General features: G+C 41.8%; 1 protein-coding gene across 10 annotated transcripts in view; it reads right to left on the bottom strand.

The window, feature by feature from the left end:
• The window catches only part of DTNA (dystrobrevin alpha), a 597879-nt gene that overhangs the window by 143483 nt on the left and 430296 nt on the right, over positions 1-24100 (bottom strand). For all 10 annotated transcript variants that reach the window (XM_033933728.1, XM_033933727.1, XM_033933729.1 and 7 more), the window contains 3 exons: positions 20485-20590; positions 14516-14682; positions 7848-7972 (listed from right to left, as the gene is read on the bottom strand). In XM_033933728.1, the coding sequence (XP_033789619.1) occupies positions 7848-7972; positions 14516-14682; positions 20485-20590 (398 nt within the window). The remainder of the gene's footprint in view (positions 1-7847; positions 7973-14515; positions 14683-20484; positions 20591-24100) is intronic.

Here is a 24100-nt window from a genome sequence, read left to right on the forward strand (position 1 = left end):
TTCGGGCACCGGCACCAACGCACAGGACAAGCCGGTGCCGAGGCCCAGATGACAGTAAGAAGCGGGTTCGGGTGGGTCTGGGGGACTTCAGATTGTGGTGGTGGGGGGGTGCCGAATCACAGGGGGGGGGGGCGGGAGGTGCCGGATTGCCGGGGGGGGGGGGGTGCCGGATCGCGGGGGGGGGGGAGGGTGCCGGATCGCAGGGAGGGCCTTCGGGGGGAGCAATGCCGGTTCTCGTGGGAGAGGGGAGGAATAGAGCAGCGCCGCTGGCCTCGGGGGATGGGAACGTATCAAAGCGAGTTTCCATTATTTCCTATGGGGAAAATCGCTTTGATATACGAGTATTTTGGTTTACGAGCATGCTTCTGGAATGAATTATGCTCGTAAACCAAGGTACCACTGTACTACTTAACATAATATAACACCCCTGATATTCAGCCAGCAGCAGCCAGCATTTTTCTAAGCACTGATTGCCACCAGCTAAATTATGCCCTGATATTCAGTGCTGGGCCATGTCCAAGCACCAGCACTGAATACTGGGCATAACTCTGGGCGGCCTGGCCACCTAGAGCTTATGTAGCACTGGCCAACATTCAGCCGGGCCCGCATAAGAATCTGGCTGAATATCAGGCTAAGGCTCATCTAAGTAGTTTATTTTTTTAAAAAACATATCCTCTCTTGACCCCAACCCCTGACTATGCCCCCCTGCCCTCTCCCCTTCCCCAGGCCATGATTACAACCCCTCCCAGAAGGACACCCAAACCCCCCTAGCCCACCCAAAATGCCTACCTACATACCTGATGATCCAGCAGGGGTCACAGGAAGCAGGAGTGCAGCCCTCTTGCGGCAGCCTTTCAAAATAGTCGCTGTAACCTCTCGAGGTAACTCGCGATGCTGCAAGAGGTCGTGGCATCCATTTTGAAAGGCTGCCATGAGGGGGCAGGAACAAGGGGGCTGCTCTCCTGTCCCCAAAGACCCTCGCTGGACTATCAGGTATGAAGGTAGGCTCGGGGGGGGGGGGAGGAGGGGTTGGGGGACTTGAGAGAGAGTGCAGTTTATTTATTTATGTTACAAAACATATTGTGCAAACGGCCCGATATTCAGTGCCAAGATCTGCATAGCTTTCCTAAATTTGACTGCTTTGCTATGTGGGTGCCAGCACTGAATATGTCAGCCCTGTATAACTTGGGATTCTTCCCCAGTGCTACCCTCAGTGCCGCTCCTGCCATGCCCACTTTTTTAATTGGGTAATCTGAGGGATTATTCAGCCGCATTCTCCGGTTAAGTGCCGCTGAATATCTCCTCTTAGGCATCTGGAAATGATTTAAGCAGGCAGAAGAGTTTCCTGTCCACTTAAATTGCTCTGAATATTGCCCCCAACATGTTTATTTTTCCATAATTAAATTGGAGCAAAACTAAGATCACCTGGCCATTCCAACATTTAAAAGAACTCAGTGATCAGTTGCAGGAATCAAATACAAAAGTGCTTTTTAAAAAATGTTTCCACTAGCATAACATCTAACTTTTGGCCATATAAAATGCCACTGCTCATGCCTAAATGCCAAAGAGATGGACATAACTTATAGTACAGTATTTTATAAAGCTATGCATATAAATGTGAGTCCATCAATGCTCTGCCCATATGTACACCTACCTCATAATACATGCTATATAAGATATGCATGTATTTACAGACGAACGTTTAGGCAGAATTTTTACATTTATGCATGTTCAGGCAGAACATCTAACTTTTGGCCATATAAAATGTCTAAGTTATACATTTTAAATCTGTGTGAGATTTGAAACAGTCTATGGATGGACAGTATTTGTATAAACCTATACATGTATATATAGCAGTAATGCATATGCATTTATCCTTGCTGAATACATGAATACATTTATATGGATAAGTTATCCATACAGGATTTGATTTTATACAGGATACCCATGTACGAAATTTAAAATGGTGCCTATCTTACAACTATTTTCTAAGGAAACACAGGCAGCTATGGACTCCCAGATACAGAACTAACAGCACACAAATGCCAACGCACAAATTTAAGTTGCAAATATATATATGTTGATACATATTTTATAACAAACATGTTAAAAAATACTTTACTTTGTTAGCTGACTTGAGGAGATCGAGGAAGCAACAGCTGAAACTGCGTGAGGTAAATGGAAGTCCGGGAGCCCTGAAGATCCATAAAACGTTGGCTCCTTTTACTACAGTGTGCTAGCGGTTTTAGCGCACGCTACAATGCCACACGCGCGCTAATCTTCAGCGCGCACTAAAAACGCTAGCGTATCTTAGTAAAAGAAGCCCTTAGTCCCTTAAATAGAACTTTAGTGGCATAACGGTCATTCTAAACGGATATTTTTGGAGCCAATGATGTGGGCGGAAGTGGTTTGAGCTTTGAGATCTACCGAATTAGACCTGAGGCTTTTTCTTCCGTTAGATTTGACTTCCAGCAAACAAAAAGTAGAGTATTTTTGAACATGTTTGCTATTTATTAACCCACTTTCACCTAATTGAAATTTATACATATTTTATAAAATACACATGCACACTGCATTCTCACCTCCACCCAAACTACATCCTTAGGAATACACATCATGTAAAAAATATGTACACATTTTCTTTGCACATAAAAACATGTAGCCAGGAAGATTGATAAGGCACACAAGTCAGTGATAAATAGGTAACTTTTTGAACTTCTTACACAGGTGTTCTGTTATAAAATCAAGTCCAGGGTTAGCAGTATGACAAAACTGTCCTTTGTTGTGTATACCTGCATTCAAATTGCCACCTCTGTTAGCAAATACTCTGACCTTTTAGTATGAGGAAGAGATCAAAGCAAACCCCCTTACAATTAATTCTGTAACTGTGCACCTATAGAGAGGCACCCAGAGAATACTGGTAGGAGTCTACTCTATAAAGCAGTGTCTCTCAAACTGTGTGCATTGGCACAGTGGTATGCCCTGAAGAGATTCCAGAATTTTATTTTATTTTAAAAAATTCCCTTCATAAGTATACACTAGAATAGATGACATGTACATCACCTACGCAAGAGTCTGTCAATATTATGTTATCTGTGTGCGTAAGGATACAATCGCCCAGACAAGCATCGTTCATTGACATGATTGGTCCTTGAAAACTAATGGCAAGTAATTTTATTTTTATTTTTTATGCAGTAGTTATACTTACCTCAGCAACAAAGCAATCAAGGCTTTGTTACTGTTTGGATCTCAATGTGAACTTGGATTTTCAGCTCTGACAGAAATTACATAGAAAAAAAAGAGAACTGCAAATGGCAGATGATGAAATGTGCATTTGCTTGTTGACTATCGAGTTGCATTTTGAGTTAATTTGCACTCAAAAACAAGCACATCCATCACATTGATTAGCAATTCTATCTACTTTAGTTTCACTGTTGTACAATCAAGCATACATAGCTTAATGAACTTTAAATAAATAACTCTTAAATTTAATTTTTTTGTTGGTTTTGCTATTTTATAATTTCAGTTATAATGTGCTACGAAAAACATTTGCTTCATTTAGTGTGCCATAAAAAACATTTACTAAGTTTAGTGTGCCAGAGCTAAAAAAAAGTTTGAGAGACACAGTTATAAAGGAATGTAGATGTCTACAAGTCTAAATTTAGGCAGGCACTTACACCAGCTGTAGAACTGGAGTTAGATGAACATAACTTAATAGTACAGTATTTTATAAGCTACCCATATAAATGTGAGCCCATCCATGCTCTGCCCAGACTCTGCCCATATGTACACCCACCTGCATAATACATGCTATATAAGATATGCATTTATTTACAGACTATCGTTTAGGCAGAATTTTGACATTTATACATGTATATACACACATATATATTATCCCAGGCAAGTTGCTTTGGAGAAAAGTGGATTGTAAATGTTTTAAAATTAATTAATTAATACTTTTTTGACTAATTCAGAGACCAAAACCCCCTTCCTCAGGTCAGGACAATGATACTGTAGCAGCAGTATACTTTACTGATCTGAAGAAAGAGGGTTTGACATCTGAAAGCTAATTGAAAAATATATTAGGCCAATAAAATTTTCTTCCCATCATGCCCCATGCCCCCTACCCCAAAACAAAATATAAATACTTAAGTTGATGGGCTTCCTGAAGCCCTGCCGGCTGAAGATCTCTTCCTCTAGTTCGGCAGACAGAACTCTTCAAGCTCTGCAGCTGGTGGCAGCACAGAAACACTGCCGCTAGCTGAAGAGCTTAGAGATTACTGGCTGCCAGACTGGAGGAGGTAGTCTTCAATTGGAAGGGTTTTGGATCCCCACCAGCCACAGCAAAGGAAATGGCTAATTTTTGGTGGACTTGGGCCTGTGGGATCCCTGTGTGTGCATATCTGTTTTTATTTCTCCACTGTTGTAATACTTGCTGAGTTTAATTTCTTGGGGTTCCCAGTTCAATTTCTATTTGTGATCCTTTGGTAAAGGTCTGTCTGTTTTGTGTGCAAATAAGTCATTTACAATTGTTTTATGTGTGGTAGTAATGGGAGGTGGGGATATCAGAGGAGGTGCAGAGAGGAGAGAGGATCAGGGGCTCCCTCCTTAATTTCTGCCCTGGGCTCTAAAATGTCTAAAACCGGCCCTGTGGCCAAGGCGTATGTGAAGAACTGTTTGGAGGTCAGGAATCTTGGAATACTGATAAGACTCATCACTTTAATCCAGCAAATTCAAGCAGCCTTTAACAATTGCTTATGTCACCTGCAGCAACTTCAAAATGTCTTTGCTTATATCAAAAGATAATTTTTATCATAGTAGTCCATGTTATAATGTCATGACTAGACTACTGTAATGCGTAAATGTTGGTCATATCAAAAATAATTTGCATGAGCTCCAACTAATGCAGAATTCTGCAGCATAACTGACATTGAACTGGCTACCAGTATTCTGCAGAGTTAAATTTAAAATGCTGTGTTTGAATTTCAAAATCCTCAATCAGAATGGCCAGAGTACTAAAAATAAGTTAGCCTCTAAGTTCCTTTCAAGCAACATCACTATCTGGACCTTCCTCAAAAGAAATCATACAATGTGATACCTACCAGTGCACTCTCTCAGAAGCAGCCCTCACACTCTGGAAACCACCTAACTCAAGACTAATTCTAATTCAGGAAGCAGGTGAAATCTTGGCACTTCCCTCAAGTCTTTAATACATGTGGTGACTGGAAATGGCGACTTGACCGAACCCCGCCCACTCTCAAAAACTACAAAGAACAAGCCAACTTCTATAAATCAAAAATAAATCAAGCATAAAAGAATTACTTTACCAAACATATAACAAAAGCTAAAAATTCCTCAGTGCTATATTCTATAGTAAGATCCTTAACTCACAACTTTGGAACCAGCATCAATCAACATACTAATACACTCATTAGTTACTCAAAACTGGATTACTGTAATTACTTATATAAAGGGATCACACAAATGGAACTGAGAAGCCTTCAAATCATACAAAATACAGCAATAAGACTTATAATGAAGGCAAAAAAAATATGACCAAGTAACTCCACTACTTACAAAAGCACACTGGCTCCCCATCTCATACCGAATTATATATAAAATACTACTCCTTACATTTAAAACCTTAAAAACAAACTCTTCTGACTTTATAAACTGACTATTAATCCCTAACACTATCCAGATTATTAAAATGGCAATCTCAACATCTACTTACAATACCCTCTCTTCGCCACATGATACAACTTGATCTTCTATCTTTTCAGTAACAGCTCCCACACTCTGGAACCCAATTAAACCTCTTCAAATCTAAAATAAAAACCTTCCTATTCACCGATGCTTTTGAAATATGAAAACTTTTCTTCTGGGCTAGCTTTGATTAAAATCTAAAAAAACAAAACAATAAAAAATCCTTCAATTACTACTCAAACAACATCCTCCCTTCCCATTGTACTTCTCTTAAATGTCTTACTATTCTATATATTACAGTGCTCCCCCGCGAATTTGCAGTTGGTGGTTCGCAGCCCCAGTCATTCTTGGTATTTTCCGACCACAAATGACCAGGCAAGAGAGGGCAGCTAGAGAGGCAGGAGAAGGCAGCCAGAGCGCTGGCGGGTGAAGGAAATCACTCGCTTTATGCTCCACCCATCTCTTCTGTACTAAAGTCAGACCTAACCAATCAGGAGCTGCATATCAAAGCAGCTTCTGATTGGTGAGGCCCGACTTTAGTTCAGGTAGAGGCGGTCGGAACATACAGTGAGTGATTTCCTTCACTCGCTGGTGCTCCGGCTGCCCTCTCCTGCCTCTCCAGCTGCCCTTTCCTGTTTCCCCTGCCTAAAAACCGTATTTGCGGTTTTTCAAAATTTGCGGGGGTTCCTGGAATGGAACCTCCGTGAATTTCGGGGGAGTACTGTTTATGAATTTCTCCCCATATCCTTCTGTCTCCAATATGTCTGTAATGTCTTGTCCATATAGTTTTATATTATTAGTTTGTAATTCGTTTTTTGGTTGCTGTTGCTTTTACCATTTTATATTCTCTACACCGCTTAGAAGTACGATAAGTGGTATAACAAATTTTAAATAAACTATAAACTATAATCTACTCCACACCTGGACTGGTTTACTGCATACCCTGTAACTTAAGACCATTTCCTCATATTCTATTCAACTGTGCATATAATTTGCCTTCAATTTAGCCAACTGTGTATCTCAACAACATTGTTGTCATTCTCTCTCTCTGCATGTCTCAACTACACCTGCCCCCTCAGCTGGTTATTAAAATGTTTCATTGTATTGTACACCAGACTTAGGGCTCCTTTTACTAAGGTGCGCTAGCGTTTTTAGCGCACGCAGGAAATTACCGAATGCTACACCGCTCAATGCTGGCGCTACACCAGCTCAATGCTACACCGTGCGCTACACCAGTTCAATGCTGGCGTTAAAAGTCTAGTGCGCGCTAAAGCCCTAGCGATCCTTAGTGAAAGGAGCCCTAGCATCATAGCTATGCTATATGAATGCTCTAACGCATCAAGGTGTATCATTTGTATTGTGCTGACATAAGTATCATATCTGTGTTATATGAATGTTCTTTCATGTTGCCTATATGGTTGTTCTACTGTGCTGTTTTAATGTGTTTATTTCTGACACTATTATTTTATTCCTATTATTAGGATACAATTTGCCTGTCCTCATTTACCTCAATGATTGTATTTCTGCTTGTTTGGTCATTTTACTATTATTATGCTGTTAACAAAATTGTTAAGTTTCATATCAAGCAGTATCTGCTATACACAGTGGTATAGCGAGGGAAGGAAGTGCCTGGCATTGCTATGCCATGCGCCCTCCCTCACATAATTATCTGCCGCACATGCCTCCCCCCTCCCTGCGTATTCTTCAAAATCTTTGCTGGCAGCGAGCAGCAACTCCTAGCTACTACTCGTGCCGGCATCAGCTCTTCCTCTGATGTCACTTACTGGTCCCATGATCAGGAAGTGACATCAGAAGGAAAGAGGAGGCAGGCGTGAGCAGCAGCTAGGAGATGCTGCTTACTGCTGATGAAGATTTTGAAAAGGTGGGTGGGCGGAGAGGAGGTGAGGTGCCAGCATCCAAGGTGGTCTTTCCCCTACCCCCCGACATGTGCTTTAAACTACCTTGCTGAATCTCTTTATAAAGGTGGTTAATAAATCCTAATAAAAATAGTAAATATTCAGCTCCTTTTATAGGTTGCTAAAATAGATACCTACAGCATGCCAAAGTGATGAACCAAACAACTTTCAGCTTACAAATAAAAACACAGAGTCACTTTTTATTCTTCAAACTACAATACTTACACAATATGAGCCAGGTTTAGAGGTTTTTCAGGCTGGTCAGGAAACATTGGGTGCAAAGGTTCACGACTGGAAGCACAGCTTAAAGACTTGCTAAGTGCATTAGTTAGCTTCTTAGCAGGTGATTTCTGGGAGGAACAAGGAAGGAAGAAGTAACCTGGACAGGTAAGGTACACATTACTACAGTATAGCCATAGGAAGTGCAAAATAAAAGGATGTTATTATATCACAGATGATCACATATGATGCTTTATATCCTTAACTGATTTTGTAATGTCATGTAGCCCCTTCCTTTTCCTGTTCAGTAAACCCCCAATCTCCTACTAAAGGGAGGCTGTCTATGGTTAGGCATGCACACATCTTTCTTTGCCTGTGTCTGAAGTGAATGCTGTCCTCCTTGCTCCTTGGCTTTCTTGCAGAGACCTTCCAGTACCCTCTCATACTGCACTAAGCAGAGGTGGCTGGACACCTGCATCTAAAGACAGCCCCAGCAATGCACGATGCAGCAAAGAAATAATCCACTACTGAACAAAAATGAATACTTTTCATCAATTTTCTGTTTTGTTGCTTACAGCCGGAGACCTTCATCCCCTCTCCTAGGGATATGAGTTTCTTGAATTAACAGGGGATGAGAAAGCTAAATAAATTTACATGTGATGGTGATGAATAAAAGGGGGGAAGAGTTATCAATGTAGGCTATTGTTAAGATGGTTATTTTAGCACAAGTCGTACTATTTTAGCACAGGGTCCCATTTTAAGCAATGAGACCCTGTGGTAAAATACCCTGTCTTAACAGTAGCCTACGTTGATAACTTGCCCCTTAAACCGGTTCACAGACGAAAGCAAATCGGTTCATAGCTGAAAGCACGCGGGACAATCGCACGAGGACAAAGCCACTAAGACAAATGCGCGCAGGACGCCAGCACGCCAGATTAAAAGGTAACTTTAAATCACTCCGAGGAGTGTGTGTGTGGGTGGGAACCCCCCAATTTTACTTAGTGTTGGCGCTGCTGTTGGGGGGTTTGGGGGAAACACTCCCCCCCATTAGAGAGGAAAGTGTAATTTTTCCCAGTGTTTAGTGATAAATTAGTTTTCTCTGTAAGTAGGGGGGTTCCTCACCAGAAATTAGTACTCAAGGATTAGGGCCTGAATGTATCCCTTATTAACTCAAAACAAGCCCCACATGGACAAACGATACACACACCCAACAACACTACAAGGCCTTAAACATACAACCAACAGCATTCACACTCCCCAAAAGAAAAAGAAAAGAAGTGGAGAAAAAAAGCCTCAGTTCAGCTTCATCTGGCCTAAAAAAAAATTCCACTCCTACAGAAGCTGTTTATATGTAAATGCTGAAAAATAGTCCAAAAACAAGGCAACTAAAGTAGCCTGCCAGGTGGTATCAAACAGCAAGCCTAATACAGATGAAAATCAGTGGGTGAATGTAACAAAAGGCAGTATAGTCCAGCTCATAACATCCACAGCAAAAGCAAGAAAAAATAACACCCCTGACGCAGCGATTTTATGCGAAACGGAGGGTTCCCCGTTGGGTGTAAGGACTGCCTGGTCTGGATTTGGAAGCCATTAGCAGCTAAGTTATTTTTTCTTGCTTTTGTTGTGGATGTTATGAGCTGGACTATACTGCCTTTTGTTACATTCGCCCACTGACTTTCATCTGTATTAGGCTTGCTGTTTGAAACCACCTGGCAGGCTACTTTAGTTGCCTTGTTTTTGGACTATTTTTCAGCATTTACATATAAACAGATAAACAGCTTCTGTAGGAGTGGAGTTTTTTAGGCCAGATGAAGCTGAACTGAGGCCTTTTTACCACTTCTTTTCTTTTTCTTTTTCCCTTTTTCTTTTGGGGAGTGTGAATGCTGTTGGTTGTATGTTTAAGGCCTTGTAGTGTTGTTGGGTATGTGTATCGTTTGTCCGTGTGGGGCTTGTTTTGAGTTAATAAGGGGTTCCTCACCCCCAGAGCACTTTAAAGTTACCTTTTAATCTGGTGCGCTGACGTCCTGCGTGCATTTATCTTAGCATCTTTGTCCATGTGCGATTGTCCGGCGCGCTTTAGTCCTGTCACCCTTAAACCTCTCACATACAACATAAGCCCTAATTTAGTCTGCTTTTTTTCCCATAAATACAGAATGGGATAAAAGTTTTAGAAAATGCGATCATTAGATTGTGAGCCCTTTGGGGCAAGACAATACTCACTGCATTCAAAGTAACTAATTCAAGTGGAGTTTGGGTTTAGAAAAATGAGCAGGGCCAGGGTTAAACATGTTGGGGCTCAGTGCAGGAGTTTGGAAGAGGGCCCCAAAGCTTACTAGCAGCCCGCATCTTCTTTGGATATAGGCTGGCTTGGGGGTCCCCTGCAGCCCAGGACCCAGGACAACTGCTCTGTCTGCAACCCCACCCCTTCAACCAACACTGGTATGCAATGAATACAAAATCCAAATCTGAATTTATTATAGGGGAAACAGAGACTGGAGGTGGTGGTGAGGGGAGAGATGTGGGGAGTGAAAAGAAAGAAAAATCAGCGACAAAAGCATTTTCATTTTCCCTTCTCTCTGAAAGGCCCCAGTCAGTCACTGTTCCCTCAAGCTGAATGAGAGTCCTCCACTTTCAGTCTTTCCAGAGGGAGATGGTGTTTCACTATCATAGTTTCAGTAGTAAGAGACAGGTAAGCTCTTTCAGACTCCAGGGAAACTGCCTGTCCCTAGCGAATGTGAACAGTACTGAAGCATCAACCTCCTACTCATAGTAATACAGTTGGAGGACTCCCCTCCCCCCCCATTGCCCAAACACTGATATAATAAAACATAAAAAAGCTGATAACATAACAACTTTAAATGTATTTACAATCTATGACCCTTTAGTATGAATAATTAAAATGTCCAATAAGGGTTATACGTGTTTTATAATTATTTAAAGAGCAGATCAGAAGAGGTTCCTGGACTGAAAATTGGGGCTCTACTTAATGCCATCTTTCCCCTAATATGGAACTCTTGTGGGAAGGCTGGGCCTCTTAACAGCAAACCTACTGAATTACAGTAGAGAGATCCTTAAATTGCCCCTGTATTGGGGTGTCCCCATCATAAACCACTGACTTTTATTGCAGCTGTTGTTATTTAATTGCATTTAGAGGTGTAGTTATTTTACACATCTTAATGGTCTATTTTAACACAGGTCCCATTTTAGGCAAAGAGACCTAGTTACTAATAACTATAAAATACAATAATTTATCTGAGTATGAAAGAAAGTAGCAAGCGTGTTGAAACAAGTCTGTGCATATTGTAACATGTCTCAAGGTTACTCATGCACACTTGCAGATCAGTGTGTCTAACATTCCAAGAGACAGGATATCAGGAGAGTCCTCAGGTGAATCAAGTAAGAAACTGCTAGATTTGTAGCACTGTTCAGTGATGAAATTTCTCACGATAGAAGGGAAAAAGCCAAAGGAGATCCATGAACGCATGACTGCAGTTTATGATGAGTCTGTCCCATTTTCCTACAAAGTAAAATTTTGGAGCAAGCAGTTTAAGTGGGGTAGAGAGTCCATTGAGGATTATCCTTACACTTGACAGCCCATGGATGCAACTTCCACAGAGATGTGCAAGGAAGTTGACGATTTAATTTTGTCAGACAGATGAATTAAGGTTTCCCTAATAGCTGAAGAAATGGGCATTTCGGCAGGTACAGTTTGGAAAATAATTCATGAAAAGTTGGGCATGTTCAAAGTTAGTGCAAGATGAGTTCAAATAATGCTGATGCCATGTCAGAAGGCCATGAGGCTCCAGAACTGTTAGGAGATGCTCCATGAAGACCAAGTGAATTTTTTTTCATTGTCTAGTGACTGGAGATAAGACTTGGGTCTATCACAGAGATCCTGAGTCCAAAGTGGAGTCAATGCGGTAGAAGTTCAAGTCATCTCCCACCCCAAAAATATTCAAGCCAGAAAAATCTGCAGGCAAAGTCATGGCATCTGTCTTCTGGGATGGTGAAGGATTTTTGCTTCTGGAGTTCATGCCACACAAGACAACCATAACTGGAGAGAGTTAAGCCACCACAATGATTGCCTTGTGGGAGTCAATCAAGGAGAAAAGACAAGGAAAACTCACAACAGGCATGCTGCTTCTTCATGACAATGCACCAGAGCACATGTCGCAACAATCACAGGTGGCCATCTGAGAATGTGAGCTTCAGCAGCTGGAAACCGCTTAGATATTAACCCCCTCTTTTATAAAGGCACTCTAATTGATTTAGCACGCACTAAATGCTAATTCGCTGTGGAAGTGTCTATGGAAGCGCGCACTAAATTGGCTACCGCACCTTAGTAAAAGGACCTATAAGCAGTCTATAAATGTTTTAAATCAATCAATCTGAAAACCCAGCATTTAGATGTTCATTTTGCATGAACATTTAAAAATATTGATTTTATAAAACCAGGATATAGAATTCTAAAAGTGCAGTAGCATAAGAAATGATGGCAGATAAAGGAACGGTCCATCTAGTCTGCCCATTAGTTATTCTCATTCAAAATGAATGATTAAATTAACCTGTCTCTTCTTTGATATTTCTGGGCCATAGACTAAAGTCCACCTGGTATTGTCCTAAGTTCCAATGGTCTCGGTGTGTTCTGGATAAGCCTAAGGAGGGGCCAAAATATTACATTACATAGGATTCATATATTCTGCAAATAACCATCAAGTTCTCTGAGGATCACAAAATCAAAGAGAACCAGGTATTTCCTGGGAACTAACAATGTAGATATTTGGAAATAAATTAAATCTTATTGAACAATCAGAAATTTCTTAGAGAGAAAAGTTTTCGGCACTTCCTAAAACGCCAATAACCCTGTAACTATGACTGCAGAAAGTGAAGGGATATCCATGTCCAGAAAGATGGGCATCCATATTAAGACCTGGTATTTTGGCATGTTCAAGTTACTCCGAAGGTGCTCCGAATGACAGTTCACTACTGAATAGATTAAGGGCTCTTTTTACTAAGGTGCACTAGCGTTTTTAGCGCACGTAGGATATTACCGCACGCTAGGCAGCTAGAACTAATGCCAGCTCAATGCTGGCATTAAGGTCTAGTGTGCACGGCAATTCAGCATGTGCTATTCCGCGCGTTAATGCCCTAACACAGCTTCGTAAAAGGAGCCCTAAGTTACAGTAGGTATTTTTCTGTCCCTTGAGGGTTCACAGTTAAAAAAAATTAAAAATGAGAAAGTGCTGCAGTGGGGTTCAGTCCAGCAACCTCTGGTTCTCTGTCCTGGTTTTCAGCCAGCTCCTTTAACCATTAAGCTATTCCTTCACATGAACATCCATGTAGCCATTTTATAATATGGATGTTGCTCTGCAGACACATAGAGATGTCCATGTCTCTTGTTTTGCCCCATTCATAGTTTGAATATTTCAGTTTGTAAAATAGATGCTTATGCTGGACACAGCCACATCGCTTGGACACCCATTGCTCATGTAATTTTGAGCAGGGTGTACTGTTGGCAGATCTTATTCTAAAATACATGAAAGATACCCTTAAACTTAAGGAGTTTAATAAAATCTGAGTATAAATTTAGGTACTTAGACCTAGTAAATTTTCAGAGGTAAATTTAGAAGCATAAAGAGGCCCTTTTACTAAACTGCATTAGCTGCAGCAAAAAAAATGGGCCACTACAGAACACACTACAGCGACATGAAGTGGTTTGGGAATATATGCACACTAATTGCATGCTAAAAAATGTTTCTGTATTTTTAATGCATGGATTATACAGGAGCCCTTATTGCCTACAAAATAGGAGGGGTAAGCGCTTCAGTAGTAATTTTTAAAAATGGCTGTGCGCTAATGGCCATTATTGCAAAAATAAATAAATAAAATTGGGGTTTTTATAGCTGCAAGACATATAGCCTTAACATGTGGGAAAGATCTATGTAAGGGCATGCTAAATCCTTTTTTTTTTTTAACCACAGCTTAGTAAAAGGTCTCCAAAACTAAAAGAACAAATCCTATAAATATTGGGCCTTTGGTATAAAATACGATCCATGTAAGGGTTTCCAAGAAATTTCAAATATCTTCTTATTTTATGGAACCAGAATTGTGGTCTTCATTTTAGAGTACAACGATGTACTTTAAATGAAATAAAACATAATGAGGTGTTTTGTATACATCTGCATGCTTCACATGAGGGGGCAAATAACATGTGCTATTACAATTAATGCAACTTAAGCACTATCCTATCCCAATGGGCAGACAACTAGAGCGTAGTGAAAGGGACACAGAAAAGCAAGGGAGGAAAGAGGGAAGTACATCACTGTTGAAGAATGATGCATTACTGTAGCTGCTGCTCACAGAATTCAAAGGTATGCTGATTCAACCCCTTTGTATATTTAATTGCTAAGGAAATATGCAGTACCTGTGAAAGCCAATGATAAAGTTCTGTGAGAATGCAGCCGCAGTCCCTGCAGAGCACTAATAATATACCAGACTGCTTGATAAATCCTACATTGGTCCAATTCTTCATGCTTCTCATTATTAGGATAGTCTCCAATCACAGGACTATAAAACCTAGCAGACCTTACCGGCAAAAGATTCCTATTATAAATTTTTTGTCCCCTGCACAGCTAGGGAGAACTCCGATGGGCTGGCGGTGAGCCTTCCCTTACCCAGGATGTGTATTCCTTCATCTGGTGTTGGTTACTATGGGAACCACTGGCATGTCCTCTCCAGAAGCAGTCCTGACAGAGCTGGTAATTGTGACACTGCTGGCAGCGATAGCGAAATCCCATCATGCTCTCATTGTGGCAAAAGGAACACTCGACAGGGTGGAAGACTGCCAGGAGAAGGATTAAAAACACAGCCAAATGAAAAACAACAGTGTCACACAACGTGTGTTTTGGTGAAAGGTACGCTCCAACTGCTGTAACCATTAAAATACGAAAGAATTCTCTCTACACCATCAAACCTTTTCTCTCCCTCCCCGCTTCAAACAAGCAACACAGAGGAAAAGCCGGGGCTATTCCAGAAGAGCTGGAACTCCTTGTGGACATCAACAGTGCTACCCTGAAATTATATCCATCAAAGAACAACCAAACGGTGCTCAGAGGCTGCTGGAAAAATCACTTTGTTTCAGTTAAGACAGGATGTCATTTAGGGACCCGTGTATTAAAAACATGAATTAAAATGTCCACTAATTTTCAGTGCACGGGTTAACATACAATGCAATTAGTTAATGGCACACAAATCAACCGTGAGTTTTAAAAAACATGTTAGATTAAAAAAAAAAAAAGAAAGAGCCCAATTAAAACAAGAGAAAAGATAATAATGTGCGCTACAAACAGGCATGATACAGATAAGTGAGGTAATAACAGGCACTGCTAGGGACAGACTGACAGTAGTCTAGGCCCCTGGGCAATATTGTCATGGGCCCCTAACCACCTATCAAAAGTGATTACACTAAATGGAGGCTAGGAGAGAGTAGGCTCCCTACTGCAGTGGGCCATTGGGCAAAAATTTATGATTTCTATAGTGCTTCCAGGTCTCTATGGTCAGTCTGCCCTGGGTGCTGCAGACTGCTAAGTTGCCCCTCATTACCAAAATAAGTTGTTCTTTTCACCTTCCTTTATAGTTTATCCTCCTTTTCATCTTTCCTTTCTTTTCCTTTCAGTATCTTTACTTCTTTATAAAACTTGATTCACTGCTACTGGCTAAGATGATGTGAATCAATTTACAATCAAACAATCTACAGTCAGTGACATAGTAAGAGGGTGGAGGCAGAGGCGGGGCAGACCACTCTGGGTGCAGTCTTGGCGGGGGCGCTGGCACCTCTCCTCCTCGCCACCCCCTGCGTACCTCTTGAAACATTTGCTTGTGCGAGCATGTTCCACTTCCTGTTTGCGCCGGCTTCGGCTCCCTTCTGATGTCACTTTCTGGTTGTGGGACCAGGACATGATGTCAGAAGGGAGCCGAGGCTGGTGTGAGCAGGAGGTAGAACATAAGAATTGCCGCAGCTGGGTCAGACCAGTGGTCCATCGTGCCCAACAGTCCGCTCACACGGCGGCCCTTAGGTCAAAGACCAGTGCCCTAACTGAGACTAGCCTTACCCGCGTACATTCTGGTTCAGCAGGAACTTGTCTAAGGTTATCTTGAATCCCTGGAGGTCCGAGGGAGGGGGGAGGGGGAACGCAAGAACAGCGATGTCTACAAGTCTAACATAAGTTTTACTAGATGCTCCTTTCTTCACTTTTTTTTCCTTATTCTCCCTCCTTTGACCCCTTCTGATCACTTCACCTCTTATTCTAATGTTCTTCCCCGTACAGTATCTTATTCTTTTGCCCTTCCTTTTCCCATCTCCCTGCCCTTCTCGTTGAGGCTGACTCCACTGGCAATGTATGAATTTATGGTGAGATACAAGGTGCTGATTGTACCTCAGTGTCTGTGTAAGTATGTGCTGGTTCTGCACAACTGGATCAAGATTCAAAATAGTTTTGTATTTCTGCTCTGTGACATCTATAGACAGGTAGTGACGTCTCTGAGAGGAGGAATTTTTATTTTTTTTAAATCTAGCTCCTATCTTTTAGGTAGCAGTTGGAGGCAAGTTCCATTTAGGCATAGTAGGAAGGTTTACAAATTGTGTTTGGCCGGCTCTCTCCCTTCTCCTCACCTTGGTTTGTGGGTTTTCTTTTTCGGCAACCTGCGCGCTTTCCCAGGGAGCCGCACACGCGCGGCTGCTCAGTGTTCGATCTTCTGCTCTGCTGCAACTTCCTGTTTCCGGTTGCGTCAGAGCAGAAGATCGAGGCTGAGCAGCGGCGGGTGTGCGCGGCTCTCTGGTAGCGTGCGGGTCGCCGAGGAGGAGGATCTGCGGACTGGGGTGAGGAGAGGGGAGAGAGCTGGCTGGACACTGGAATCGATTGGGCGGGCGGGTGTGAGCTGCGGGGACCGCGCGATCCTTCATGCCTCACTGCGGGGGACAAGACCATTCACCGCCCCGCGGGCGGTGAATGGCCTTGTCCCCGTCGCCGCAGCGACTGCTAGTTTTCTTCCCCGTTTTCGGCGGGTGACCCGCGGCTAAAATGCGGTGGCCACGGGTAAACTGCCACCGTGTCATTCTCTATTTACAATCTAATTTTGTACTGGAGGCAATGGAGGGTTAAGAGACTTGCCCGAAGTTTCAAGAACTATCTTTGGGATTTGAACGCTGACTTCTGTGTTCTCAGCCCATTGTTCTAGGCACTAGGCTATGCCTCCACTCCAAAATCATTATTTCTAGGACATGTGGGCTAGGAAGGTGTCTGGGATTCATTTTATAAAGCTTTTTCCATGTTTAAAGTACACAAATTCCCAGGATTCTATGTATGGCACCCAGATTTGCGTGCCAAAATTTGGCACACACTTTCAAGATGCACACACAAATTAATTGAGTAATGGGCCCTTAACAACCAATTATTGATGTTAATTGGAACTCATTAAAATTTGTGAACTGGCTGTTCCAGCTACTCTCTTGCTGTCTGTTGCTTTGGCTCCAGACAAAGATTGGATATTAAAACTTTTCTTTAAAAATAGATCCAAAGACTTCCTGGGGCAGCATATTCAGATTTTTCCTGATGTCTCTAGAGAGACTCAGAAAAGAAGGAAAGAATTTTTAATTCTTAAACCTGGAGTGACTCAAATAGGGGGTATTTTCTTTTTGAGATATCCATGTAAATGTGTAGTTAGATATTTATCATTTAAGTATATATTTACAGAGCCATCTCAACTGACTAGCTTTCTCTCAATGAAACGTCTAGAAAAAGGAATAACAACATAATAACGTCTATGGAAAGTTAGTTCCCTGCACTTTAGTCAGAGAAGGATTTTTCTTATTTAACTATTTTGAATTATATATGTTCTACTCTTAATTATGGATCCAATAATATTGAGGACTAGTGTGAGATCAGCTAGATTAGAAGTTCCTTGTAGTAATATTAATTTTGGAATGTTAATTTAATATGTTGTTTGATCTCACTTTACTGTACAAGATGTATACGCTTGGAAATATTGTAAAAAATTTTTATAAATAAATAAATTAAAAAAAAAAAAAAAAATTTGTGTTTGCATCTGGCTGCATGCTAGCCTCTATATGACATGGCACCTAACTATCTCCCTCCTTTACAAAGCCGTGCTAGTGTTTTCAGTTCTGGCTGCGGGGATAACAGCTCAGACGCTTATAGGAATTATATGAGCGTCAAAGCTGTTACTGCGGCGGCCGGCGCTAAAAATGCTAGCGTGGCTTTGTAACTCAAAAGGGGGTGTGGCCTTGGGTGTTCCAAAAAGTTGCACGCATAGTGACAGAATACTGCCTCAGCATGCGTAACTTGGGTTCCAGCATTTACACTGTTTCAGAAGGTGTAAGTCTGGTGCTCAAATTTAGAAGCGGGAATTGGCGCTATGAGCGATCACGTACGTCAGAGGAGAGGCGGGATCGCGTCAGAGGGAATGTGCTACCGAGGTGGAGAGCGGCCTGCGAGGTTCGCTACAGTCGGCCAGCGATCCCCAGCAGGCTGCTTTAAAGAGGGCAGACGTGAATGAAAAGCAGCAGCGGCGGCTGCGGTTTGTGCCAGCAAGCCAGATTTACTACCTCGCGAGTCAGATTTTGACATGTCATGACTTACAGTGAGTGAGGGTGGGAGGGGGCAGTCATCGGAGTGTTCTCCGTCACCTTGCATCCGTGGTCACCATTTCAAACTCTGCATGCGCAGTAGGTTCTACTGGCACGGAGCTACGGATCTCGGATGCAGGGATCATGAAGTTTGATGTGTGCATGCGCGCTTAGGGTTTTATTATAGTAGATGTGTGAGGGGAAGTGTAATCATGGAGACATATTTGTGTGGGCTGCCGACTATGAATCAACATGTCATTGTGCATTCTTCTTTACAGCTCTTAGAATTCATTACCCCTGATGATTTAGGGAGAGCTTTCCATGAAAGGTTTTAAGACAGCCATCAAAACTTGGCTTTTCACCCAGGCTTACTGGCTGGAATTTCAGGCTGAGGACAGTCAGAAAGGACATTTGCGACTGGTCCCCAGCAGTCACTTTTTGTGTTGATCGGCCAGCCCAGTCGATTTCCAAGATTTCTTTAATGAATCGCGTCCCTGCCTACTTTGTATGCCGTTCCCCTCACTTGCATGCACGGATCGGCACAGAGGTAAGTGAATCAGGCCGGAGTAAAATCAGGTCGCAAAACAATCGGTACATGATCGGTTTGCATAGTGAATCTAGCCCTAAGAACCACCTAGCTTCAGGCAGTGCTCTGCTTTAATCACTAGCACTGCCAGAGTCTATGAAAGTTTAAGGAGGACAGAGCCAACCATGGGGGAAGGGAGGGAGGAGACAGACTCGACCCGACCCGACTGAACTGCATCAGAGGGGGAGGGAGGGAGGAAGGAAAGAGAGAGAGATGACCAATCACAGGGGGGGGAGAGATACCTGACCAGTGAGAGAAGGGAGGGAGTGAAAGAGAGAGAGATCCAATCAAGGCAGGGAGAGAGGGAGAGGGTAGGAGCACAGAAGATTTGCTGGGAGAAAGAGGTGCAGATGGGGGGAGGGTGATGTTTGAGAGGGCCAAATTCTAGAAATAGGGATGGAAAAAACAAGGGATATGGTGACAGAGGAGAGGAGAAGGGAAGGAGAGAAATGGTGAGCATGGAGTGGTGGGGAGACGGAGGAGAGGGAAGAGAGAAGGGAAGAGAGGGTACCCATGAATGGCAGGGAAGAGAAGAGATGGAAACTAGACAGATTTGAAAAGGAGGAGGAAAAATGGAAGAAAAGTTGATTGCGAAAGATGGAACTAGGGCAGGAAGAGCACAGGGAAGCAGAACCAGAGATGCAGAATGAGATGATTAGAAAGATAAAATAACCAGACAACAAAGTTAAGATTATTTTATTTTTAGTTTATTAAAGGTGGGGTAATGGGATTTGATATACAACCTTTCTACGGGATAATTGAATTGAAATGTGTCAGTTTTGAGAATTTACATCTGCTATGTATATATTGCACTATACAGGAGGAAATGTGAGGTGCACTTTATGTGATAAATCGTGCAATTAAAAATTGTAATCGATGTTCAGCTCTAAAATAAACACATGAACTAAGGAGGTTGTTTTGGAAGGGTTTAGAGTACCATTTACCCATTTAAAAGCTACTTTGCACATGTAAATTATTATACAAGTAGCAGTTTGGATAAGGTGCTATTTACATATTATCTGTGGAACACAGAAGGACCCATGCAGAAAGCCTCATACTAGAGCCTGCACAGTATTAACATAGGGTTTGCTGCACCTAGAGCAGGGGGTACACAACTCCGATTCAGGGAGCCAAGCTATGGAAATGAACCTGGTTCGAAGGCTAAAGGTATACAATTGTTTCTCATAAATATTCACTGCTGTTAACCTGATCAAGGCCTTCAAGGGTAAGCGTTGAGCACCCTAGACTTCTCTAACGTAATGCAGAAATCAAATCAGAATTTGGAAAAAAAAGAAAGTGGAAAGTTAGTCATCCTGAATGTAGTTAGGTCAATGATCTCAGTACAATAGTTTTTTGCAGGTCAGCCTGCAGTGTGAATCCCTTGCTAAGCATGCAGCGGGCCTTCTACTCACCATTTTCTACATTTGCCAGTCGATGCAAAAGTGGTAACCAAACCAGACACTGTGGTGGTGGGTCAGACATAAGCGTATCCAGGAAAGAATTTAAGCTGACTTTTTTCTGTAGAAAAAAGAAATGTAAAAATTTTATGAGCAGCCATAAAACCAACAGCAAGAGTTGCTAATTCTGTTCTGCATAAGATCTTTTTCTCAACTCAGTGTCCTTCTTACCCCAGCCCAAGCAGCTTACTTGGCTAATTTCTGTTGCAAAGGACAGAGCACTGCAGTTCAAAGTGATGGCCACTTGGTCCCGAGAGGGGTAATTTTAAAACAGTGCACCTATTATGTAGATGCCAGAGTATGACCTAGTCATTAGTGCAGTAGCCTGACAACCAGAAGAACCAGATTCAATTCTCAATGCATTCCTTGTGACTCTGGGCAAGTCACTTAACTTTCCATTGCCCAAGGTATGAAATAAGTACCTGTATATATAATATACAGACTGAAACCACAGAAGGGCAGTATATTAAATCCTATACCTCTCCCTCACCTGATAGGTCAATTTTCTATAAGAAATAAGAAATTTTCTATTAGAAATATCAACATTATATGGTATGGTTATATGGTAGGAAAGGGTGGGAAGGGGGGGTGATAAGAGTTTATGTTTTGTACCAATGATGATTATTAAGTGATGTATTTTTGTTAATTTGTTTGAACATATGTCACACTTATTGTAAGTTTGAAAATGAATAAAGAATTAAAAAAAAAAAAGAAAAAAGAAATATCAACATCATATTTTACATCATTTTGTGTTGTTGGCAAACAAAAACAAGTAGAACCCCCCCCCCGGAAATGTCATGTTTTTTGTTTATCATACAAAAAATTGCTCTCTAGTTAATTTTCTATTATTAATTTCTTTATTGTAATTATTCTTAAAAACATTCTACATAAATAACATTATATAACACAATATCTACATAGCTATCTCAACTACAAGGTTAAATAAAGTGCTCAGTGAACTAACAAACGGCCCTTAGCCAGAACTTCACAGAACCAGAAAAAAAAAGACTAAAGGCTACATTCACTAAGCAAACTGATTGTGTACCGATCGGTATGCGACCTGATTTCTCTCCAACCTGATTCACTAACCTGTGTCCCGATCATCCTCCGATCCGCGCATGAAAATAAGGGGGAACGGCATTCAAATTATGGCAGGCAGCGATTCACAAACAAAAACCCTGCAACACCGACTGGGCTGGCCGATCACAAACAAGCGACTGCTGAGGACCAGTTGCTCAGGTCCTTTCCGAATGCCCAGCATTCTGCCGCCCTGCTCTCTGCCCTGTTTTTCTGCTTTCAGCCACAATCTCCTGCCTGCCCCGACTCTCCCACCCTTCCCCGCAGTGCAAGCCCGTGGTTTTAACCCGTGGGCTTAAAGCGGGTTAAAACCACGGGCTCGCAAAAAAAGAAGGTCTGCATATGCATTGGGATCTGGGCAGGCGGTTGGGGACATGATTCCAATCACCCTCATTGCATGAGGGCGATTCGTGAATAAGCCCCCCGGACACGGATCGGTTCGAATCCCTTATGGATCCGATCCGATCCATGCCCATAGTGAATCTAGCCCTTAATCTTATACTCATCAATTTGTGTTGGCTTCTTAATCATTCAAAGTCCATTTTAAAGTCCATTTGAAAGATTTAGTTAGTCCTGATCGCTCATACTGCTTAGTTTAGGTTCCGGTCTGGCACTGCCGTATCCAGTGCAAGGAAAAGTGACTTAGCGCTTGTGCACAGTGTCCATTAAAATATATCTTCTGTTTGCCATCAATAGTGTGCACTCTTTTAGAAAGTGTGTATCCTCTTTGCAAATAGTGCACACTCTTTCAAAAGCGTGTGTGCTTGTTCAAAAGAGGGCACACTCTTTATGACATTGTTCCCGTGACAACAATGGGGGGGGGGAATATCATTCAATAAAGAAAATGCACAGTACGAATATCTTAGACAAACTCCTTTTTCTTATGCGATGTGCTCTTTCCCCTAATTCTATGTAGTGTGCCACAAGCTGGATGCCAATTAGGCACCTAACTTTAGGCACGCAAATGGAAGTCAGGCCACCAGTTGGGTGTCTAAGTGCAAAGGGAGCATGCCTTGCATGTAGATGGACATGGGTAAGTCACATACTGAAGCACCAAGATTATTTTAAGCTGCACACCTAGGTGCCAGCATTTAGGTGCTAACATTTACACTTGCCTTTTACAGGCTGGCCTTGTAAGTGTTAGTGTCCAAATGCCAACTTAGGCTGCATTTTGTAACACAATCAGGGCACCTGGATGTTATTATAGAATAATATTTTTATACACCTCCCAGAGAACTCTGTTCCTCAGATAAGCCACTCTTAGCTGTACCCTTGTCCTCCACTGTCAATTCCAGACTTTGTTCCTTTCATCTAGCTGCTCCCTATGCCTGGAATAAATTACCCAAATTTGTCCATCAAGCCCCTTCCCTTACCTTGTTGAAAAGCAGAATGAAAACCCACCTTTTTGATATAACCTTCAATCTATAACCCTACTCCCCTCTGCCCACCAACCCAGCCAGCAGATTAACCGTTCCCCTTAACTGTATCCATGACATCCTGTTTGTCTGTTTAGATTGTAAACTCTTTCGACCAGGGACTGTCTTTTTTGTAACTTTGTGCAGTGCTGCATATGTCTGGTAGCACTATAGAAATAATTAATAGTAATAATTAAAAGTGGCTTCAGTACACAAGAAAGTCCCATGTTACTGATACCACAAACCACTTTTTAGTGCAGCTTAGTAAAAGGGCCCCCAAAAGGGTTTAAAAAAAAAAATCTACATCAAAAATATGAATATTTCAAACACCAACCTCTCTTCTCTCATACTTATATAATTCCACTGGAGTTCCGTTCCTTCCCTAACCATGTAAACCGTGTCGAGCTCCATCTGCGGAGATGATGCGGTATATAAACCCAAGATTTAGATTAGATTAGATTAGATTAGAAACCAGTCCAAACAATTGTAACTGAGCTTATGAAAGAATAAGACAGTTGTGGAATTCAAAAATATCTTCAACCAGTATTAATTTTTATTTAAAATGAGAATAAATTGACGCTACAAAATTTTTTAAAAATACCAAATGGAAATGCTCTGGAACACAACGCCTTTTTGTATACTGTGAGTGCTTGAAAACATAGTACAGAATTGGACATGACAATGGAATATACATACATCTTAATTTTCTGAAATTACCAATTATGGACCCAAACTACTACCTCACCTCATACACATCTACTTGGGGGCTGATATAAAAGTGTGGAAGTCTAAGCACAGAATCAGCACACAGTATTCTGTGCTGTCCTTAGTAGATGGGAGTTTTGAGCACAAGTAAACTGTGCAAAGACTCACAGACATTACCACACTGCTCATTTAAATCCAATAACAATTACTGTACTTACAAAACTGAATGCAAAGAAGGTACAGAAGACCTGAAGGTTAAGCAAACCATTTTTTAGTCCTGGGACTTTAGTGGTCAGCTCTATAATAGGTGTCTGAAAGGAGCCTACTACATAACGTAATGCTTCTCAGCTCAGTCCTCGGGTCACACCCAGCCA

The sequence above is a fragment of the Geotrypetes seraphini genome, chromosome 2, assembly GCF_902459505.1.
Source record: "Geotrypetes seraphini chromosome 2, aGeoSer1.1, whole genome shotgun sequence".
Lineage (NCBI taxonomy): Eukaryota > Metazoa > Chordata > Amphibia > Gymnophiona > Dermophiidae > Geotrypetes > Geotrypetes seraphini.